The sequence below is a fragment of the Sycon ciliatum genome, chromosome 12 (genome assembly GCF_964019385.1).
Source record: "Sycon ciliatum chromosome 12, ocSycCili1.1, whole genome shotgun sequence".
Lineage (NCBI taxonomy): Eukaryota > Metazoa > Porifera > Calcarea > Leucosolenida > Sycettidae > Sycon > Sycon ciliatum.
Genome location: NC_088654.1, coordinates 9,242,179 through 9,265,442, shown reverse-complemented (window position 1 = coordinate 9,265,442; position 23,264 = coordinate 9,242,179). Strand labels below are relative to the sequence as shown.

At 43.9% G+C, this 23,264-nt stretch overlaps 1 protein-coding gene across 1 annotated transcript; it reads right to left on the bottom strand.

Moving 5' to 3' along the window:
- Positions 1-1,808: 1,808 nt before the first annotated feature.
- LOC135828620 (uncharacterized) lies at positions 1,809-22,162 on the bottom strand. Its single transcript, XM_065341041.1, has 8 exons — positions 21,937-22,162; positions 21,307-21,370; positions 15,837-16,148; positions 13,633-13,935; positions 8,987-9,211; positions 6,744-7,019; positions 5,410-5,784; positions 1,809-3,060 (listed from the first exon to the last, which is right to left on the bottom strand). Exons 1-8 carry the CDS (start codon positions 21,952-21,954, stop codon positions 3,050-3,052), a joined length of 1,584 nt encoding a protein of 527 aa, XP_065197113.1. The 5' UTR covers positions 21,955-22,162; the 3' UTR covers positions 1,809-3,049.
- Between the last annotated feature and the right edge of the window lie 1,102 nt (positions 22,163-23,264).

Genomic DNA, 23,264 nt, shown 5'->3' with positions numbered 1-23,264 from the left:
ATTCATAGAAAGTGTGAGTTACGAAGTCTGAAGAAAATGTTGAACGGCCTCTGCTGGGATGACGACTACACCATAGCTCAGTGGTTAGAGCATCGCTGGCTGCAAGCGAGGGTCCCTGGTTCGAGTCCTTGTGGTGACAATCAATGGTTTCTTCAGACTTTTCCCGTTTGTCTCTTTCCCTCAAACCAGTCAATATTTTATGATTTGGTGCTCCCCACGACGCGTGCTAGTTTGTACGTAAAGTGTGTGGGTTACAGTGAGGGCTGCGTCCCACCCGCCTGTGTGGATTCATAGGAAGTGTGAGTTACGAAGTCTGAAGAAAATGTTGAACGGCCTCTGCTGGGATGACGACTACACCATAGGTCAGTGGTTAGAGCATCGCTGGCTACAAGCGAGGGTCCCTGGTTCGAGTCCTGGTGGTGACAGTCAATTGTTTCTTCAGACTTTTCCCGTTTGTCTCTTTCCCTCAAACCAGTCAATATTTTATCATAAATATTGTGTTCTCAAAGTATCCCACGAAGACAATGGCTAGCACAGGACCCAAGGTTGAACCCATGTCCCTATGTGGGTACATATTGCCATGATGACTGAACTGCACGTCTGATGTGGCTTTGAAAAGCAACTTCTAAAACGATCCTAGGGTGTTTGCTGGGCTGATATTTCATCATTTTTTTACTATCCCCTTGGAAAAATGCGATTCCGCGGTTGCGGAAAATTTCACAGAAATTGCTATCATCCGCGGAAATCACGGAATCTACACTTTTGCCCGCGGAATTAGAATTTTTTAGGGTAAATTAGTAAAATTACTACTCAGAAAGCAGCGGAAAAACTACTTCGCGATCTGTTGGAGCACATTATGCTCTTGCCAGTGTGGGTGAGTGCAGGAGTCAGTTTGTGACTTCAAAGGATAGTGTGAAAAGTGCTCCTTCATGCAACTAGTTGTCATATTCTCTACAAGCAGGGTGAAAACTTGCAGAAAGTGCCGCAGATTTTTGATTTTAACACAGAAAGTGCCGCAGAAAACCCCCTTTTCCCCGCGGAATTTTCCGCGGAATTTTGAATTATTGGCCGCGTTTTCCCAAAGGGACAGATTTTATAGGAACTGTATGATAGATTTCTATTGTTTCCTGGAGATGTACGTTTGTAACTAGGCTGACGACATCAAAGGAGCACAGGAACAGCGATTGAGAGCCTCAGAGGTCCCTGCCTGTTGCTGACCAAATTCCCTTACATTATCCACGACCTTGAAGGTAACCTAGTACCTTTGTTGTGTGGGTGGAATATTTGTTCAGGAATGGCCGTAGCAATAGATGCTGCAATTCGGTTAGCCACTTGGCCATTTCATGTTGGGGTGCATTTATCATTGACAGGATAGGTCGCAGGGGCACGTCTTTGTTGTGTACATGAGCCAACGGGTCATAATCTATGTGGAGAATTTTACAAGCCTTTTGTATCGAAAAAGGTATGCCTGCAAGAAGCGTTCATCAAGGTAATTACGGTCATGCGTTTCGGTCGGTCCCAGGAGTGGAGACTTCGATGTATCAGCCAGAACAGCATACTAACCATAAATGTGTTAGAAAATGCAAAATGCAATCCCCACACCACACCTGAGACAGCGTTGAAATTCAGATATGATTCAAGCCATTTCAATACCGGGTTCATTCCCATTTGGCCAAGGGGATTGGAGCCCCCCCCCCCCCTCTATAAAATAACCTGGACTGAAGTGCATTTGGAAAACGCGATTCCATTGTCATGTCGGAACTAGGTCTCCGGACATATGGCGAAATGGCAGAAATGCCTGCTCACTTGGTGAAGTAAAACATGATTAGGCGACGAGGAGACAATAACTTTATCAATCGTTGATAAAACATGATTATTATTATTTATTTATTCTTCTTTTACTAGGGAATTCCCAACAGGCGTCAGCTCCTTTTTACAGGGAACCCTAGGTATAATTTGATGGATGAGCGAAATTCAGCTGGTGAACTAGACATGCGGCAAGCCGGTGGAAGTGTATTCCACCTGGCAGCGCCCAAATAAGAAATTGCACTAAAGCCATATCGGGTGTTAGCGGGGGGCAGAACAAGAGCAGCAGAGACTTGGCCACGGGTGGTGGCTGCAGTGCGAGCACCATGGGCGCGCAAGGTAAAGCGGTCTCGCAGAAGAGGACTAGCAAGTCCATTCAGGCAGCGGTAAACAAATACATAGGTTTTGAAGTTGAGGCGTTTCTCAAGGGCGTACAAGTTAGTATGACTGTATAGAAGAGTGGGTCATTCTATCCAACGAAAATATTCTCTTTAATGCTACGCGGCTGGCAGTAAGAAGCTTGTCATATAGGGTTTGTGATAAACAAACGAGCAATAATCAAACTATCTCCCGCTGAAATCGAACATTTTCAGACTTTGCCCTACGAATCTGAGTTCATGTTATAGTAACATAACAAAGAAACTTTTCAATACAAGAATTTTCATCTAAAGAGTGAATAGCAGCTAAATAGAGCGGTTGTCTGTTGACAACCCCCTTTTATTTACAATGCAGTTGCGTGATGTCCACAACTTTCTGAAATAACAAAGAAAACAGCAGAAAAAATGTGCTGTATAATAATTATATACAAACATTGCTTTTTCGGGTTAAACTTGAGGAAAAGCCAATCCAACACTGTTCAGTTTTAGCGAATAATCGTTTGAAAGTTAATCCTGCTTCAAAGTACGATTAAATGTATAATTATATTAACCCTTTAGGGCCCACCATTATTTCATTAAATAACTACAAACACAGAACGCCCAAGAGAATAGGAGTGAAGATGGTAATGAACTCGATGGATAAAGCCGCAATGCCTCAATCAAAGAGCTCCTAAACGACAGTAAGACATCTGTCAATCCTATGGGGTAACGTATCTTTAATAAACTTAATTAAGCCAGGCCAAATAGAACACGATTACGATCAGGGAGCGTTTCTGGCCTCTATATTTCTGAAAACGTTCCGCAGTCGATTTTTAGGCCAGGCGTATATTGTTCCACTCCTTCAGTGCCGACTGTCATACCATTCATTATTCATGTTCTGGAAGTGATGATCAGGTCGACGAATGCAGGAAAAAGAAAAATACACACCAAGATCATACGCACCGACACATGTACATGTACACACGCACATACACATACATTCACACACACACACGCACGCACAGACAAACACAACCGCTCACATGGATGCACACAGATATAAACCCACACACATAGCACAATTCATTCCGGCAGAATGTATTCAAAGGATTCCCCGAACGGTGAGTACCGGTGACCCAACAACACAAATGTCTACTTCAAAAGTAGTTTGCAGCGCGACAAACCAAAGAACTGGTAATTTTTTTCTGCTCCACCCTCGAAAGAACTGTTCATTGCAACAACCAAAAACCCAGACACCACTGGATTTGTTCTACTTGGCAAACATTCAATATCACCAGTGAGTCTTGGAAAAGGATGGAAATAGAAGTCACAGACGACTGGAGGAGAAGAGGAGGAGAGATTGTTGCATTTGATCCCAAAATTTTCCAAATTCATAGAATCACGGCGTGGCTTGGCCAAAACGTTGTCATGTCAACACGTTGCTTTTCTTGCAGGTTGGTAGCCAAGATGAAGCCTGATTTGAAGTTGTACGGTACAATCTAAAATCGCACCCTTTTCTGCGAAGCGTCAAATTCTGCCCAAAGCTGGCAGAACTCCGTTAACAAAGATAAAATCGGTGGACTCATCGATTTCATTCGTTATAATTTATTGCATGTGTAACTCTAGGACGACATAAAATCATAATTTCTTTTGTCGTTGCTCAAGTGATGCCATGCTTTGTAATGGCGCTGACGGGTAACTTCCAGCATTGTTTAACGTAAAAGAACTGTAGAGCGGCAAACATCAGTAGCTGTTTGTTTTTGTCCACATAATTATTTATTTTACGAGTTGGGTTTGTGAATAATAGTAAAAAAAATAAAATAAAACAAAATTCTGCACCGAGCGTCGGACTACAGCATCGGAGGTGACAGTGTATTTTTTTTCCAAGTATCAAAATTGCAATGGTGATGTTGTATTGTTGTTCATTCCTAACGTTATTTCTTAAACCTTTTAGCGCTACATAAGTGTACCATTCAGCCCCTGGATGGATGGATGGATAGATAGATAGATAGATATACCGGTGTCACCTTGAGCACTCTGGCAAGGTACGTTCGGGCCAGACTGGAAATTTTTATTTTCTTTGCTATCAGGTTCGGCCTAATTTCCTCTGTGCTGCGCTGATGAGTTCACAAAGAACGAAACAGCATGCTGTCCGCAGATTGAGTATTTTCGCTCCTGCTCTTGTAGTAGTTGAGCACTCTCATGTGGGGAAGGGTCCAGCGGATTCTGCCGGCATAAAAATTGGCAGAATTCGATACATTTTCTGGTAAGTTTCATGCATGTTTGGTATGTGGATAAAGAAATGGAGCAGAATTCGAGGAAATGTCTGCCATAAGGTTTGTATGGTTCTGGCAAGTTTTCTGCTTTTCGAGCAGAATCCGCCGGTCCCTAATGTGGGGTGGTGTCTTTGCTGTTTGCATTACGCAGAGCTCACTGACTTGTCAGTTTGAGCACTCTGGCAAGGTCCGTTCGGGCCTGATTGGATATTTTTATTTTCATTGCTATCAGGTTCGGCCTCATTTCCTCTGTGCTGCGCTAATGTGTTCACAAAGAACGAAACAGCATGCTGTCCGCAGATAGAGTATACCGGTACATAGCTAGAAAGATAGATAGATAGATAGATTGATTGATAGATAGCTGCTCTAGTCTGTGGACAGCAACTGTTTCGCTCTGTTAGAGCGCATCAGCATAGCTCAGAGGACCGAAGCGCAGCTCTTCGCAATGAAATTCGTTTCCGTGAAGCAAAGCATTTTTATAAAGAGCTGCAAACCCCGCCAAGAGTGCTCGAAATGCTCAAAGAGCAGTGAGCGTTGCACAAGGCGAGCGGCAAGGGTTCGCACTAAGGTAAGAGTGCTCAACCTAACGACATTGCTGACCACAGGGAGCATAATACCCAAGTATGTGGACAGCAACTGTTGCAAGATTGATAGATAGATAGATAAATAGATTTCGCACCTCCTCTTGTAGCAGTTGAGCACTCTTGCGTGGGGTAGTGCCTTTGCTGTTTGCGTTATGCAGAGCTCCCTGACTTGTCAGTTTGAGCACTCTGGCAAGGTACGTTCGGGCCTGGTTTAAATCTTTGGCTTTGGAAAATGTATTTTTCATTGCTACCAGGTTCAGCCTCATTTCCTCTGTGCTGCGCTGACGAGTCCACAAAGGACTAAACAGTTCTGTCTGCAGATTGAGTAGATATATAGATAGATAGATTGATTGAGTAGATAGATAGACGTACGCATCAGCCACTTACCAGTGAAACAAACAAACACATTTCCAACAGCATTTTGTCTGTCCGTTGATATTAAACTCGCTGAGTTCGTTTCGTTAAAGGCATGGGGCTGTAGCCGGTCAGCACACAAGTCACTCACTGACTGCCCTTGTGCATTATAAGCACACGATTTCACCTCGTTCAGCCACATCCCAAAAAAGGAGTCCTGTTGGGATTGGTAGCCGAGATGAAGTCGGAACTGCAGTGGTAAGAGACAACCCAGATCGCAGTTTTGTCTGTGGGGCGGCAAGTGCATTCCAAACTTGGTGCATTTCATGGAAGCGGAAGCCAAGTCGGTCGCCTCATTAATTTCTTTTGGTATATAATGGATATACCCACCGGAGCAGACATGATAACCTGAACATAAAGAAAGAGAAGGCAGTGTTTCATATGCTCATTACAGGCTTCGGTTACTTAGGTGTTTTAGGGGTGCGTTCTATGTCCCCATGACGCCAAGGCCTCAGGTTGGTTGAGGGCAAAACCTCGCCATCATTGTGTTATCGTTGCCTGTGAGCAAGAGTACATAACCCCCCCAGAGTTTGCAACGCCTGATCCAGCTCTGCGTAGGCTCTTGGTCGAGCTTAATCGGATCTTTGTGTCAGAATACTGTACACATCTGAGGGGAACCCGGGGAGTTGCGGGTACTCTCGGATCAAAAACAACGGTGCCCTGCCTCGAGACCGCCTTGCGCTGGTGTGCAGTGTACGCATGACATAAGAAGATCCGATTCCGCTTGACCAAGACCCTATGCAGAGCTGGATCGGCGTTGCACACTCTGGGGCCTATGTACTCTTGCTGTGAGCTGTGATCATTGCAAAAAAAGTGTGAGAAGGAGAGCCAAGGATACGTGTATAGGAAATAAAAAGAACTAAGAAACTACAAGTTCCGTCATAGTGTACACTGAAACACGACCAGTCACCAAACAATAAGCCCATGCAAAAGCATTGCACGACACTGACCGACGGTACTGACGTTGTACAGTAACTTGTAGTTCACTTTTACTTTCTGTTTCCTATAAAAAGCACGGTCTAGATTGCATAGCCACCCTACTGTTAAAACGGAAAGTCTGACGAGTCTGAAAAATACATCCGTAAAGGCAAAAAGCTGTTTTTGTACAAAAATGCTCTCAAATACCAGAAATTATAAATCGGGTTTTAATTAACTACAAAGAGGTGTTTCGATCCTTCCACTTTTTCGGGACTAACAATGTTCTGGTAGTATTCAAGAGCTGTGAATTCTGACATTTTTAATTTCGGATTTGGGTAATAGCCACCCTAAGTAAAGGGGCAGGGAGATTCAGACAAGCGAGCACTCACCTGTGGTACAGAACGTGATCGTAAGTTTCTCATAACGTCGATCATATTGCTGCCCATTGGTGGAAAGTGCCTTAACACCTGTAATTACATTCACCCAAGCGACATTGTCCCTGCGTGGGGAAAACGCATCTCTGACATACTCTCGGTAGCATTTCCACAGGTGTGGGCGCGGCAAAATCATCTTCTGCTCCCTACAGGTTTGCTGTGCCTGTTCGAAGTTCTGTCCAGTGGTCCTTATGGAATAAAGCTTGTTGACCGGATCACAATCAAAGGTGTCTGTAGTAACACAATTTTGTTAACACAATTTTACTCAACTCGGAGGGAGAGCCAAAGATTAAAGGAAAAAAAGGACCATAAGTTTACAAGGCGTCCGTTTTGTCCAACAGTAACGATTATAAACAGAATACTGTAGAGTCAAAATGTACAACAATTAGCACAAAACTGACCGATGTGATACTAACATTCAACATCCACATCAGCCAGGTTTGTGCTAATTGTTGTACATTTGCCTTATCCTGTTTTTAATCGTTAGTGTTGGACAACACGGATACAAAAAGCCACCTCTAGAATAAAAACTTCTCTCAAATATAGCCCCCCCCCCCCTTCTCAATTTGTCTTCTGGAAAAATAGAGCCCCAGGGCTTCTATTCGCGCCTACACGGTATAATTATAACATTGCAATGGGGGTCAAATGTCGTCTTTCCAAGACATGATTTTGCATGAAGAAGGCAAACTGAAGGCTAGAATTATGTGTGCGCGTGCAACAACTATAATCGTCGTCAACGGCAGAAGTGGCACGGGAAGAACCTCGTGCCGCGGGCGGGCAGTGCAGTGGATGCCTCAAGGAAAATAGGAACAGTGTGCTGATGACTGTAGCGAAACCGGGGAATCCCCAAATCGCAGCCATCTCACACCCCACGCAACTCAGTGCTGCTGGCCATCGCAGAAGTTGAGCTTGGCTGAACTTTTGCGATGCGACAAGCGATTTGGCGTACGACTTTGACCTTTTTACAGTAAAGTTGTACAAAGGTTCAAGAGTTGCCTTTAAATTTTTCCAAGTTGTACCAAACCGAAGTCGCGCCAAATCAGCAAGGCGTTGTCACATCACTGACTTCTTCTGTAAATGATAATTCGCGAGTTCACATTGCACACGTCCTTCGCAGATCATGTTGCATCGCGTGTCGCATCGCGTGTCGCATCGCAAAAAAAGCTTCTGTGAATCCCGGTTTAAGCCCGATTCACAATACAACTTTCTGCGACGCGGCACACGATTTGCGACAGTTGCGACAAGAAACTGCCTGTCGCGAGCTGTCGCAAGTTCAACTTTTGCGACATGCGACACGCGACATACACAAATGGAGTACAATTTCGACCCTGGGTGCACGTGCAGTGCACGTGCATAGTACTACTTGTGCATGATGATGTCGAAAACATGAAGTATATTGTGAACCGTGTGTCGCTGTCGCAGCTCGTCGCTTGTGTCGCAAATCGCATGTCGCGTCGCAGAAAGATGTATTGTGAATCGGCCTTTAAGCCTGATTCATACTTCATTTCGCGTACGAGAAACGCGTAGCGTCGCGAAAAGTTGATCTAGACTCAAATATTTCGCTTACGGGAAAGCTCACGCGACGGTCGCGCGATGACTTTCCCGTACGCGACATGAAGTATGAATCGACCTTTAGACATTGCTGACTAGACGACGCGGAGTGGCAATCTTTCCTGCGCAGGTAAGAGTTTGGACGTATTTAAGCACGGTGGAGTGGAATTATTGTTTATTTCAAAAAGAAACTGACAGGAAGATGGGGGGGGCATGTTCTCAGTGCTGTAAGAGGTGTTCTACGATCTTCCGGAGTATAGTTCCGGATGATTAAGGACGTAGCTCACTGGTTCGATAGCGCTTGCAATTTGGCTAATTTCAAGACCATCATTTGAGGTGTAATGGAGTGGTGACTTTCGGCTCCTGGGATGCTGGCATTACTAAGCGGTGCTGCCCCAGGGACGCATCTTTTTCGGTTACACTGTGTCGTGGCTCGTTTTTAGACCTACAAGAGTGTTTCGACCATTGTGAGAGGTGCGCCAATTTAAAGGTTCCATTCAAAGACTCTTTCCAGGGCTTAGCACAGTCGATCTATACCACTAACGAAACCTGCCTGAAATTTTTTAATCGAAATCGGAAGGATCGACTTGCACACATTGTGTTGTTTTCTAAGACATGCTCTCTTTTAACTTGACACGGGGACTTACCTTTCGTTGTACAAAATACAGGATTGGCAAGCCCATTCATCCAATGTGTGGACCGTGCGAATAAAGCATCCAGACATGATCCGAATTGAAGTACAGAGTCCGATGTCAACACTTCATTGTTTGGACACATAGATCTCCGCCTTTGTATGTTCTGATCATCTGTTCCCTGGTAGGCCGTACCGGAAATCGAAATGCCGGTTTTGGACGTTTCACAGAACAGTCGAACTGCGGACAAAAAGAGTTTAAGAGACAAGGGTGAGAATGCATTCAAGTGATTAAACCCACGATGTTACCCGTGGTTTTTGAACGCCATCAACAAGATAATTATCGTGTGTTTCGGAAGGTGCAGCACTTAGCGCAATAGGGAGGTTTAGTCTCCCTGCAATTGGTGTGTACTTTACGTGTGTTGTACCACGTGATATTCAATGAACCACGAATATTCGGTTCCTGATTCACGACATGCGGTATATGGAGGCTCACACAAATTCCGCCAGAATGTGAATGAAAATCAGAACGAGGCACAGTGTGCAAGCTGGGAGTGTACTCAGCTCAAGAATTCTCCAACGCACGAAATCGATATATTCAACTAGAAATTAATACTCTCTTCCCTTAGACGCGTCATCAATCTTTCAAATTAATTCTTGTTTGTTTTTTTGGCTTCAAAACTTTGATTTTTCAAACATTTTCTAGTCATTCTTGATTCCTTGTGAGGGGTCCCAGGAGAAGCGAGATGTGGTGTGGCCAGTTGTGTTCAGATGCGAAACACGTGCTGAAAATCAAAGACGTCATGATGACTATTGATGGTTCGTCTTTGAACCCTCCGAGGCACAACATGTTCAGAGCTGGCCGAGTTGCATGCCGAGCCATAATCGTCACAAAAACAAGCCAAGCTCACTCAGATGTGTTTCCGTTCTTGCCTAACACTAATTCAAGGTGTTTGCGTCCCGAAACAGCGAGTTTACTTTCCTGGCTTTGGCAAGTTTTGAATCCGGGCGCAAGTGGATCCATTGTATTAACTTTGTGTGTTTCCTCCAATTAAACCTCCCTAACACTGACTGATGTGTCATTGAAATTCAGCGACCTGCTGAATTAAGCTCTTTCACATCTCGAAGGCCCGAACTAGTAGTCGTCCAATTTTGAAGGTTTAAGATTTATAATAACAAGAGGAGAGAAAGGTGACCACACTCGAGGCAAAAACAACCTAAACTTTACAGCGCCCTTAGAATGTGAGCTTTGATGGTGACGAAAGACGGTGAATCACGGCATAGGAACCCATGGCTCTCTTCGAGAATGCGAAACGACAACCACCCATGTATAAAGGGTCAAATGTATCGCAAACCATGTTTAACTGGAAAAAATCAGGTATGACTGGCAATAATCAGGTTTTTGGAATGTCATTAAAACATCCGTCATTATCGTGCTGTTGCTTAACTTTTGTTTGATTTCGTTGGTTTGATTGGGATTTATTACTAGTTCGTTGACTCAACAGTACAAATAAGGGGCATCCGCCGTGACAGTGAAACCCTTATCCAGGTGCTCCAGAAAAGCATGTCGGCGTTGCGAAGGCAGCTTATGGTGTGCGTTGCCCAATGTACAACTTCAGCACGGTTCGAACAGGACACAACATATTTGAAGGTCAACGGGCAGGGATTAGGAGAGAAAAATGGTATGGCATTTCGTCAAAGCCCACTTGCTGCATGAAACGTGGCTTAGCCGTGCAATACAGCTATTGGGCAAAGCATGAACGAATGCACCAGTTACCCTGAGTAATCCGAAAACTCAAACATTAAGATAGAAGCGGCGAGAAACCAGACAATTTGTTGGATTCGTTTAGTAGAAAGCTCAGCAGCAAAATCTGAAACATCGTTGGATGTTTATAGTGTAAACAATTTGCACATTTTGATCAATTCATTATTGTAAACCATCCGTAACAATATGGAACTAATGGGAACCTTAAGAGAGCATGTCTGAGAAAACCAGAACATATGTGCAAGTCGATCTCTCAGATTTCGCTCAAATTTTGCAGGTAGGTTTGCTTTGGGGTGTAGATCGACATTCCAAAGCCCGCACAAAATCTTTTGAAGGGAACCATGAAATTGGCATACCCCTCAATATTGGCCCAATATTGGCACGATTTATGGGTCTACAAACGAGCCACGGCACAGCGTACAAGAACAAGCTACGAACAAAACTCCATCAAGCCATCATTACCTCACCTTAGAAGAGTTCTTGGGGCAGCACCACTTAGCCACGCCAGCATCCCAGAAGACGAGGGAAATCATCCCTTGACGCCACAAATGATCGTCTTGAAAATAGCCAAATTACAAGCGCTGATAAAACAGCGAGCTACGTCCTCAATTACCAAACACTATACACCGGCAGATAGTAGAACACCTCTTCTAGCACTGAGGACATGTCCCCCATCATCCTTTTGGGGTTTTCTTGAAATAAACAATTTTGAATTTTTCCACTCGACCATTCTGAAATACGTCCAAACTCATACCTGCGCAGGAAAGCTCGCCCCTCCGCGACGTCTAGTCAGCAATTTCTACTCCAACACCACTCCCAACGCTGCAGAACAAAGTGTATTGTTGACTCTGACAAGGAAAAGCAGCGGTGATCACTTGTCACTCCAAACGACAAGCTTCTCCTTGCGCCACCAACATTTTTCGTTGCAACAGTTGATGCAAAAGTGACTGAATTTTTGCGTGTAGTTTTTGGATTTTACTGCAAGAGGAATGATGAAATCACGTGCCTCGTGACACAAGAATGCCAGGTCTCGTAGATCACGGTTCAGCAGTTGTTCCAAGCGCTCCTGCACTTACATGGATCACCCGTTGATCTAGATCGGATCAAGTGCATCTTGATGTCCAGCTCAAGAGCACGCATGTCGTGTTGTAGGCCTTCCAGCTGGGACTTTCCCTCTACATGCAGCACAGAGACGGGCGGCGAGTAGGGTCAAATCACGTTGTTCATGACGTAAGAAATCTGGCATGTGGCCGCGCCACATACTTCATGCAACCAGTGTTGGCCGCGCGCTGGTCAACTCCAAACGACCTTGATGGCATGGACCACGCTCATTCCTTGCTGTTGGCAGTGTTGCAGATCTACGTGGATCATCAGCATGTAAACCAGCCGTAGTTCTTGCTGAACCATGTTCGGGATGAGCGAGGTTAGTGTGAAAAAATGCATCCCTGTTCTTACTGCAAGACGAAATATCTCCAAGAATTCTTGCCAATGCAATACTGCTAGCGTTATCGATAGTTTCTGCATGTTCTGAGCAGAGCATGCAAGAAATATAATGCATCTTACCTCTTCCCTCATGCCATGGTCCGTTTCGAATAGCGCCTCAGAAACGATCGTGATCGATCGTGTGCATTGTGTCGTGTACCAGAAAGCATTATTCTACGTCACGATCCACGTGATTTCTTCATTCCTCTTGCAGTAAAATCCAAAAACTACACGCAAAAATTCAGTCACTTTTGCATCAACTGTTGCAACGAAAAATGTTGGTGGCGCAAGGAGAAGCTTGTCGTTTGGAGTGACAAGTGATCACCGCTGCTTTTCCTTGTCAGAGTCAACAATACACTTTGTTCTGCAGCGTTGGGAGTGGTGTTGGAGTAGAAATTGCTGACTAGACGTCGCGGAGGGGCGAGCCTTCCTGCGCAGGTATGAGTTTGGACGTATTTCAGAATGGTCGAGTGGAAAAATTCAAAATTGTTTATTTCAAGAAAACCCCAAAAGGATGATGGGGGACATGTCCTCAGTGCTAGAAGAGGTGTTCTACTATCTGCCGGTGTATAGTGTTTGCTAATTGAGGACGTAGCTCGCTGTTTTATCAGCGCTTGTAACTTGGCTATTTTCAAGACGATCATTTGTGGCGTCAAGGGATGATTTCCCTCGTCTTCTGGGATGCTGGCGTGGCTAAGTGGTGCTGCCCCAAGAACTCTTCTAAGGTGAGGTAATGATGGCTTGATGGAGTTTTGTTCGTAGCTTGTTCTTGTACGCTGTGCCGTGGCTCGTTTGTAGACCCATAAATCGTGCCAATATTGGGCCAATATTGAGGGGTATGCCAATTTCATGGTTCCCTTCAAAAGATTTTGTGCGGGCTTTGGAATGTCGATCTACACCCCAAAGCAAACCTACCTGCAAAATTTGAGCGAAATCTGAGAGATCGACTTGCACATATGTTCTGGTTTTCTCAGACATGCTCTCTTAAACAATCTGAATAGTTTGCCTTCCGATATGAACACTGTGTATCTTCCATTCTGATTTCTTTTTCTCTCTCTAAATCTGGATTAGGGACCGACGGATTCTGCTCGAAAAGGTGGCAGATTCTGCTCGAAAAGCAGTGAAATTGGCAGAACCATACAAACCTTATGGCGGGCCATTCCTCGATTCTCCGCCATTTCTTTATCCACATACCAAACATGCATGAAACTTACAAGAAAAGTACCGAATTCTGCCAATTTTTCTGCCGTCCTAATCCGCCGGCGCCTAATCTTAATGGAGGGCCAATGATCCACAAAGGAGAGACAAACTCGAGGAAGCATATCAACTTTTAATCTTCCTTGTTACTCTTTCGAACAGAAGTACCCGGTTTTCTAGCCATTCATTATTAGTTTTAACAGAGTGAAGAAACTTACACTTTGTTTCACACGCGATATTTATTTCGTCGTTGACCGGAAGTCTTTGACCATTGGATGTTTTTGCAAAGTCCTGGTCTAGGTCCGTTTGAGATGTCGCCAACCACACTCGTTTGTTGGCATACAGTGGATCCTGCCCCAAAGTATCAAGAAGCCTTGTAACGCAGCCGGCGTTATATGCCGCAGGACTTGGCAAAGATGAGCCAACTTTTTTTTTGCAAACTGCTACTCCACGGAAATATACACCCAATCTATTGTCATGAAAGAAGATGAAAGATTTAGTTTCTTGGCAGAAGACACCCGCTGTAACAGGAACAGAAGAGGAAAACAAACAATAGATTAGGATAAGAGGATTTGTGCGCGTCATCCCTACTAATTTATACATTTAATTAGACGCTCAAACAGCCCTCTGGTGAATGTTCCTTTTTCAGGCAACCAACGCCCAGGACGAAATCGGTTGCACTGTTGCCTTTCGGTAATTGTAATACTGGCTGTCCACTATACACAGCCTAAGGATATGACTAGCACTACATACTACCATATTATGGTAATAAATTACAAATTACCAAAGGGGTGAACGAGATGCTTTTATGCCGAAGTACTGACCGTGTGGGCAGGCGTGGATGCTGCTCCTGTGATCACCCACAGTATTCGATTTAGATAACATTCTCAAGTCAATGCCACACCTTTCTGTAATCAACTCAAGTTTCGCCAACCTTGCAATATACTCTACGGGGCGTTTGCGTTGTCTTCTTTCGCATAGCAAATAAAACCTGATCACTAACTTATCAATTGGTAGAAAATTCGGACAATTTTTGTCCAATTCACTGATTTGTCTAGCCCAGAGACAATTTAGGGGCGTTGTGAAATCCAGGGTATTAATATATATAAATGTCTTGCAATGACATCATCATTTTAAATTATGTACACTTCAGTAGCACTATTTCCCCTGCGGGGATCATTCAAACGTATTTCAAAATGGAGATACTGTAACATTTTTGTCTCGAAATCTATCGTTAGATCACTCTATTAGCAGGCTTCTTACGTACTAAAATTCGCTTTTCGTCGAGGTCTGTCACCGCGAACGTTCAGAAACAAAAACATTAGTTTGCTACAGACTTTAGTTATTTCGTGCGGCCTAACGAATATAGCGAGAGTTAATTCCAAACGAAAATATCTTTATCTAAAATAACCAATCAATACCCCCTTTTCAGGAGTGTAACAAGTACAGTAGCAAGCATGCCTTAAATAACTGGTGTTAATCAATCATCCATACGATACTCTAGTAAATACGGATAATTATTCCGAATTTGCAAGATTGACATTGGATGGTCGTAGAATGATTATCTAAATTATCTTCTATGCGATATAAGCCATGGGCTGTCGTGAAAATAGAGCCGGATCGAGGCAGCTCTTAAGCAGAGTACTTGATGCACAAATATCCAGAGCAGTATACATGTACGTATGCCAAGGAGGCAAAAGGGCGGTGTACTTGTAATTTTAAGGTTATGCAATATACTCCTCGACCAAATATGCTTGCGCATATTTCCGCATATTTTGTGAGACAGTTCATATATGGCATAATGAGCGACAAAGGGAATATTGGAATGAAGTTAGCACATAATTCAAGTATTCTGAAGAAAATAAGGACAAAATATTTATAATTATTATGGACAAAATGCGCTCAGAAATGCCTGTTTTGGATGAAGTTGGAATGGTTGAGGCGTTTGGTACATTTCCCCATGGATGAACACTATCGCTACGGTTGCTGGGGACACACTCCAACCATACTATTCCGAATATGTTTTGATTTGCAACATATGCTAGCATGATAGCCGTGAAGCCAATGAATATTCCAAGGTTGTAATTTAACTGAAATGGTCTACACTTTCTGCATATGTCGAGCATATTCTGGCATATCTTTTTGCATATCTTGCTAAGCCTTTGGCATATTATGGACGTTTTCCCTGATATGCGACGAGCATATTATGCTCTTTTTCTAGCATATTTGGTCGAGGCCTAATGCAATCCATCGATCATCGGACATCGGCATTTGGCATGCAAAGAGTAACAGTGACACAGAGAGTGTAATTATGCCAAATGCTGCTTTATGATGATCCTTGAAATGCGTGAAACTTTGAGTTACAGCTACACAGCCTTTCGACTGGGTTGTACATGAATGTTGACAATGAAAATATCTTTACCAGTGCGTGCGCATATAAAGCTATGGTTGGAATCCCTGCTGTAGCGTTGTCCATCAGAAGCCATTGGTGCTTCGCAATTCGTATATGTTATGGTATCTGTCTTGCAGTTGAGCCAAACGGTGACCCCACTTTGTTCGTATTCTTTCTCAATGTTGGAAATCATTGTGCCAAGGCATTGGTGTCTCCAAGCTAATTCACTTGCCAGAATAGACCCATTACGTTTGGCACACGCTGTTACTGCGTCGTTATAAGGCATTGGCTCGTGCACCTCGTACGTGAGCAAAGTTTCCGTAGCCGGGCAGAACTTTGTCACTGCACACGCACGCGTACACGCACACACACGCACACACACACGCACACACATACACACACACACGCGCATACCCACACACGCACACACACACGCACGCACACACACACACACACAGAGGAAAAGCAGGGGAATTAGCCTTTTCGGAGAAACGAATAAAACAAGTGATCCCGATCACAAGACCACGATGGACAATTGAAATAACAATATTCAAGAACATACATTTGAAAGTGTGGCTAGGTAACAACAGTTTAAGGATCCCAAAAAGCAGAATCTGATGCGTCATTTCTTTATTGAGATGTGAAGAACGAAATATAGATAAAGTAACCTTGGTGGGCCAGAGTTCTGTCACTAATGCAGCTTCGTACTTGAATTTCGTCCCCTTGTGTGTTCGATTGTTATTTGATTTGATCATAGTTGAAAATGAGTACCCCCAAAAGTCCCACAGGAGCCAAATGTCAAAGCAACAAACGACATTCCTTGTTCCTGTGGACATTAAATTTTAGTTTGTAGTCATTGTCGCTGCGCTCATCTTCCCCTCTCTGGTCCAACGCTAGAATCGTCCGAGTTGTGAGCCTGTTGGTTCGTGCCTTTGGAAAAATGTTCAAGCTAGGGGTGAGATCATCGAGCGTCTCAGCACTCGACCAGTTTTGTGCCTACAGTGCATTTCAAAACTATAGACGCGTAGGGTGTTTGAAATATTTCAAATTTGGCTGGAACTTTTTGAGAATAGTTCTCGGAATATTGCTCAGGATCGCTCCACAATTATTCTCATATAGTTTCTAAAGGATTGGATAACAGACGCCCAATTTGGAAAAAATTATGCACAAAGTGATCACAGATTTTATGTGGTATAGATGCTGGCATAACGGTTTTTGCCTAGGTACGCGTCTATAGTTTTGAAATGGACTGTAGTTGCAGGACTTTCCGAATGAATACTGGCATTGAGCCACAGTGGTGGACGGTAACGCTTACCTCATAACCCCTATCGTGTTCCTTTTCTTAATCGACTAGTCTTTGGGTCATTTTAATAAAGTTATCATTATTTTAACTGGTATGAGGGAAAGAGACAAACGGGAAAAGTCTGAAGAAAAAATTGACTGTCACCACCAGGACTCGAACCAGGGACCCTCGCTTGTAGCCAGCGATGCTCTGACCACTTTATTATTATTATTATTATTGATATTATTCACTAGTTTGAGGGAAAGAGACAAACGGGAAGTAATAATAATAATATTATTAAGTCTGAAGAAAATGTTGAACAGTCTATGCTGGGATGACGACTACACCATAGCTCAGTGGTTAGAGCATCGCTAGCTACAAGCGGGGGTCCCTGGTTCGAGTCCTGGTGGTGACAGTCAATTTTTTCTTCAGACTTTTCCCGTTTGTCTCTTCCACTCAGACTAGTGAAGATTTTATGACTTGGGGCTCCCCGCTAGCTAAAGTGTACGTGAAGTGTGTGGGTACAGTGAGGGCTGCGTCCCACCCGCCTGTGTGGATTCACAGGAAGTGTGAGTTACGAAGTCTGAAGAAAATGTTGAACAGTCTATGCTGGGATGACGACTACACCATAGCTCAGTGGTTAGAGCATTGCTAGCTACGAGCGAGGGTCCCTGGTTCGAGTCCTGGTGGTGACAGTCAATTTTTTCTTCAGACTTTTCCCGTTTGTCTCTTCCACTCAGACTAGTGAAGATTTTATGACTTGGGGCTCCCCGCTAGCTAAAGTGTACGTGAAGTGTGTGGGTACAGTGAGGGCTGCGTCCCACCCGCCTGTGTGGATTCACAGGAAGTGTGAGTTACGAAGTCTGAAGAAAATGTTGAACAGTCTATGCTGGGATGACGACTACACCATAGCTCAGTGGTTAGAGCATTGCTAGCTACGAGCGAGGGTCCCTGGTTCGAGTCCTGGTGGTGACAGTCAAATTTTTTCTTCAGACTTTTCCCGTTTGTCTCTTTCCCTCAGACTAGTGAAGAGTTTATGACTTGGGGCTCCCCGCGTGCTAGAGTGTACGTGAAGTGTGTGGGTACAGTGAGGGCTGCGTCCCACCCGCCTGTGTGGATTCACAGGAAGTGTGAGTTACGAAGTCTGAAGAAAATGTTGAACAGTCTATGCTGGGATGACGGCTACACCATAGCTCAGTGGTTAGAGCATCGCTAGCTACAAGCGAGGGTCCCTGGTTCGAGTCCTGGTGGTGACAGCCAATTTTTTCTTCAGACTTTTCCCGTTTGTCTCTTTCCCTCAGACTAGTGAAGATTTTATGACTTGGGGCTCCCCGCGTGCTAGAGTGTACGTGAAGTGTGTGGGAACAGTGAGGGCTGCGTCCCACCCGCCTGTGTGGATTCACAGGAAGTGTGAGTTACGAAGTCTGAAGAAAATGTTGAACAGTCTATGCTGGGATGACGACTACACCATAGCTCAGTGGTTTGAGCATCGCTAGCTACAAGCGAGGGTCCCTGGTTCGAGTCCTGGTGGTGACAGTCAATTTTTTCTTCAGACTTTTCCCGTTTGTCTCTTTCCCTCAGACCAAGAGTACATAACCCCCCAGAGTGTGCAACTCCCACATACCCTGTTGTCCCGACAGAATTTCAAGTTGACGTCATTATTTATGACGCAATGCTCCTTGCAGCAGTGATTTACAACATGTGTACGGGTGTCAACGCATCACACGTTTTTCTTTGCAATAATTTGTACAGGACCGATCGGCTTCGGTCAACCACAGGTTCCGGATTCGTCTGATAATCCGTGTACAGTGCGCATTGCATCATCAAAATGACGTCAACTTGAAATTCTGTCGGGACAGCACCCATAGTGGAGTTGCACACTCTGGGGGGTTATGTACTCTTGCTCAGACTAGTGAAGATTTTATGACTTGGGGCTCCCCGGGTGCTAGAGTGTACGTGAAGTGTGTGGGTACAGTGAGGGCTGCGTTCAACCCGCCTGTGTGGATTCACAGGAAGTGTGAGTTACGAAGTCTGAAGAAAATGTTGAACAGTCTATGCTGGGATGACGACTACACCATAGCTCAGTGGTTAGAGCATCGCTAGCTACAAGCGAGGGTCCCTGGTTCGAGTCCTGGTGGTGACAGTCAATTTTTTCTTCAGACTTTTCCCGTTTGTCTCTTTCCCTCAGACTAGTGAAGAGTTTATGACTTGGGGCTCCCCGCGTGCTAGAGTGTACATGAAGTGTGTGGGTACAGTGAGGGCTGCGTCCCACCCGCCTGTGTGGATTCACAGGAAGTGTGAGTTACGAAGTCTGAAGAAAATGTTGAACAGTCTATGCTGGGATGACGACTACACCATAGCTCAGTGGTTAGAGCATCGCTAGCTACAAGCGAGGGTCCCTGGTTCGAGTCTTGGTGGTGACAGTCAATTTTTTCTTCAGACTTTTCCCGTTTGTCTCTTTCCCTCAGACTAGTGAAGATTATTATTATTATTATTATTATTATTATTATTATTATTCTTTGCATCACGTTTTCATTTGTTCATCATGATAGTATGTCGGACCATATGTTTTCCTGTGTCGAATTTGAACATGAACATAATGATTATACTTGCAGGAAGGGGCGGGGGGCTGGAGGGGGAACATGCTTTCATTCGTTGTCACGTTTGTCCTAGTCTCTCTACCATTGTCTTTCCTTATTCTTTTCTAGCTGGTTATGTGAACATAGTAAAAATATATCAGTTAAAAATAAAATTTATGTAGAAAGGAAAAGGACATGTGGATACGAGTTTAGAGTAACTCGTATCCATATGTCGTTTTCCTTTCTACATTTATTTATGGCTAAACATCCGAGTTTCAAAAATAAAATTGTCAAGCTTTGCCGGTCGGAAAGAGCGGGCAGGTGAAGCTGCGAACAAGCACCCTAAAGCAATTCGACTCTTCCCAATATAACATATTTTACTGTGTTATTTTCAACACATTCATGTATGCTCAATTAAGTGTCCAAATACGAACTCTGATACATTGATTTTCTCACTCTGGACACCCGTAGCATTGCAAATAAAGGTGACAAAGTAGCTAATTCTCGCAAACAGTATTTCGGCATGACCTACGGTAAACGGTCATACGTTGAGGGAATGGAAAGGGGAAAGTTTGAAGAGAATATTGACTGTCCAATCCAGAACTCGAACAATGGATGTTCGCTTGAGGATTGCGATGCTCTAACTACTTAACTATGGCGTAGCTGTCATCCCAGCAGAGATGATTCAACATAATTATTCTTTAGACTTCGAAACGCACACTTCATGTTACACTACAGAGGCGAATGGGTCCCAACCCTCCTGTACCCACACACTTCACCCACAACCTAATACGCGGAATCAAATACTAGTAATCATAGATCAAGAGAATGGAAAAGGTGAAAGTCTGAAGAAATAATTGACTGTCACCTGCACAAATTATAGTAGGCGGTCTTGTTGGTTTTGATTTTCTTTATCATTTCACAGTTCTCACATTGTGGTTTTCTCGCCCTTTGTGCTATCTACCTATCATTTTCTTGCTTGCTCGTAATTCGCAATACGTGTTGAATACTAAATTAATCATTGGTGTTTTGTATCAATAATTTGTTTTCTTGGCTTCAGTCACATAGTTTTAATGAAAGAAGTGACTTGCAAGTGGATTTTGGAAAACCTAGGACTTCAGCAACACAGGATATTGATGGTAAAGTTAGTCCTATTGATTCTTAATCATAATGGACCCTGTATTGAACTTCTTTATTCAGTACATAGATGGTCTGTGTTTACCGTTGTGCAATAGACAGTACTAGCCAAACTTGTCATCGTTCCTATTGCACCTGTCCCTCAAACAAAGGAAGGTTCGTAACATGGTTCTTCATATTATATTTTCATTGTTTTAGTTCCTTCTGTGTCGGTCTACTTTTCCCCCGCCGTTAGAAAGTCGACACCTGCATTACATGGCAGTTGCCTCTTCACTCCCGAGTCTGTACATCAGATTAGCAGACACGTTACTTGAGGACTAAATCGCATTCATTGTATAAAATAAATTCCCTTTCCCTCTCTCAAGTCTTCATCGGCTGGACAATATTAGGTTAACAGGTAGTTTGGCCAATCCACTCATCACTTTACCCTATAAAATTGCAAAAAAAAAATGAACGTGGCCGTCAAAAATTTGGCCAATACTCACAGCAAATAGTTACTTACCGGGTGTGCCATGGACCTTTGATATCGTCACAAACAGCACTCCAAGTGCAAACCATTGTCGGATCTAGTTAAAAAAAAGAACAACATCGATCTACATGATTCTCCTCGTTTTCCATTCAACAAATATTCTTCCTGGACGCGCCGGAATCAGAGCGGTTTCATGCAGTGAAACAATGTTAACAACAGCAAAACTTCTTCGATGAGCATAAAGAGCTCTCCCCTAGAGTTCTCAAACAGCATTACGGAGATAAATGTACGAGACCTGCCTATGATATAAAGGTTGCTGGAAAGCTGTACATTTTTCACCACGGAGATTAACTTTATACCGGTATATTTATTGCACCCTCACAGAGAAGTGGAACCAGCGGCCAATGTGAAGGCACGCTATTTTTACACTAGTGCGCTTGTTTGCAAGAAGCGTTGGTAATGTCGACTCAGTAGTCTCTTGATTGACTGAAATTAGGAATGCGATTGGTGAATAAACTATCCGAGGAAAGTGATAATATGGACAAACCGGAGGACGAACCTAAGACACCTCCAAAGCAATTCACGTTTAATCTTATAAAGTACGAACCTAAGACACCCCCAAATCAATACACGTTTAATCTTATGAAGTATGCAGGAACCTACCATTCCATTGGAAGCCATGACGTGACGGCCGTGATTTCGATCTTCTTCTCAGGAAAATTCGCTGCGAGGTGGGGCAAGGGGAGCAAACTGTCGAAGCGATAACAAGGACAAAGCAACCTGTTTTGCTTCAGTCGTCCAACCGTTGATTGTGTGACTTGCCTCGCGACCTAGTTATATAGCGGTATAGAGGTTATGCGATAACGTCAAATCCACCATATATAGGAGCCAGTTGGGGTGGCAAATGCCCAAAGCGGGAACAGAAATCCCTTATATAGAAGAATATAACCTCTATACGATTTGGAAACAGTATTCTTGGCTCAATATAATCAGGGAGTTGTACATTACAAATGATTGTACGACTCCCTGGTTATGGGCTGATATCAAAAACGTACAAGCCTAATGTTACCCGCACCGTATACAATTGTTCGTTTTAAGGACTTTTCTCCGAAGAAAGAGAAGTGAGCCCTCCTCGAACTACAGCTTCGTACGTACGTCCGCATTGCCGGTACGCTAGTCGCAGTTTTTTCCTTGTTTAGTCTTTTTTAGCGGTACGGGGGGGGGGGGGTATTCGCACAGCAGAAAAGCAACCAACAGAAAATCACGGAATCATAGGATACAAAACGAGATCATCGGATAATAAAAGTGTGGAATATAAATGCTAGACACGGCTACTCTGCAAGAGTCTGAGTCACGCAACTGACAGTCGTTGACTACCTGAACAACAGGACTGGCGCATGACAGCATCCATACGACCAAGAGTACATTCAGTACTACCGTAAAGTACCGTTGATCCGCCCCCCACGCCAAGTCGCTTCCCAGCTTGTTTTTCATGGGGGGGGGGGGGGGCGGGAATAAGACTTTTGCGCATTGTACAGATGTACGAGGTTCAATACTCGGGCGTAGGTGTGTACAGAACCGATTGGGTGTTCATTGTGTGCTATGCATGCGCATTTGACCAATTTTAACCTCATAATTAATGGCAAACAATCCCTATTCCAGTTTCTTCACTTTGGTTAGAACTAATGACTAGCTATATCTTTGTCAGAAAAGGTTTTTCTTTGAAATGCCTTCAGGGCCTATTTCTTAGTGGAAATAGCAAAAGACACAATAGGGTCCTGCACATTCAACACCCATTAGGTTCTACGGGATTCTACGGGGTTTCGTGGATCTGTACAACGCGCAAAAGGCTTATACGATCAAGGCTGTTTGGTGCAGTGTCGTTGTACGACAATGCGGTGCTGTATCTTTCATACGCAAACAGGTGAGAAAGGTCAAACTCGACGTACACATTCACACAGACTCTCACCCGAAAGTTTGTTTGCGCACTA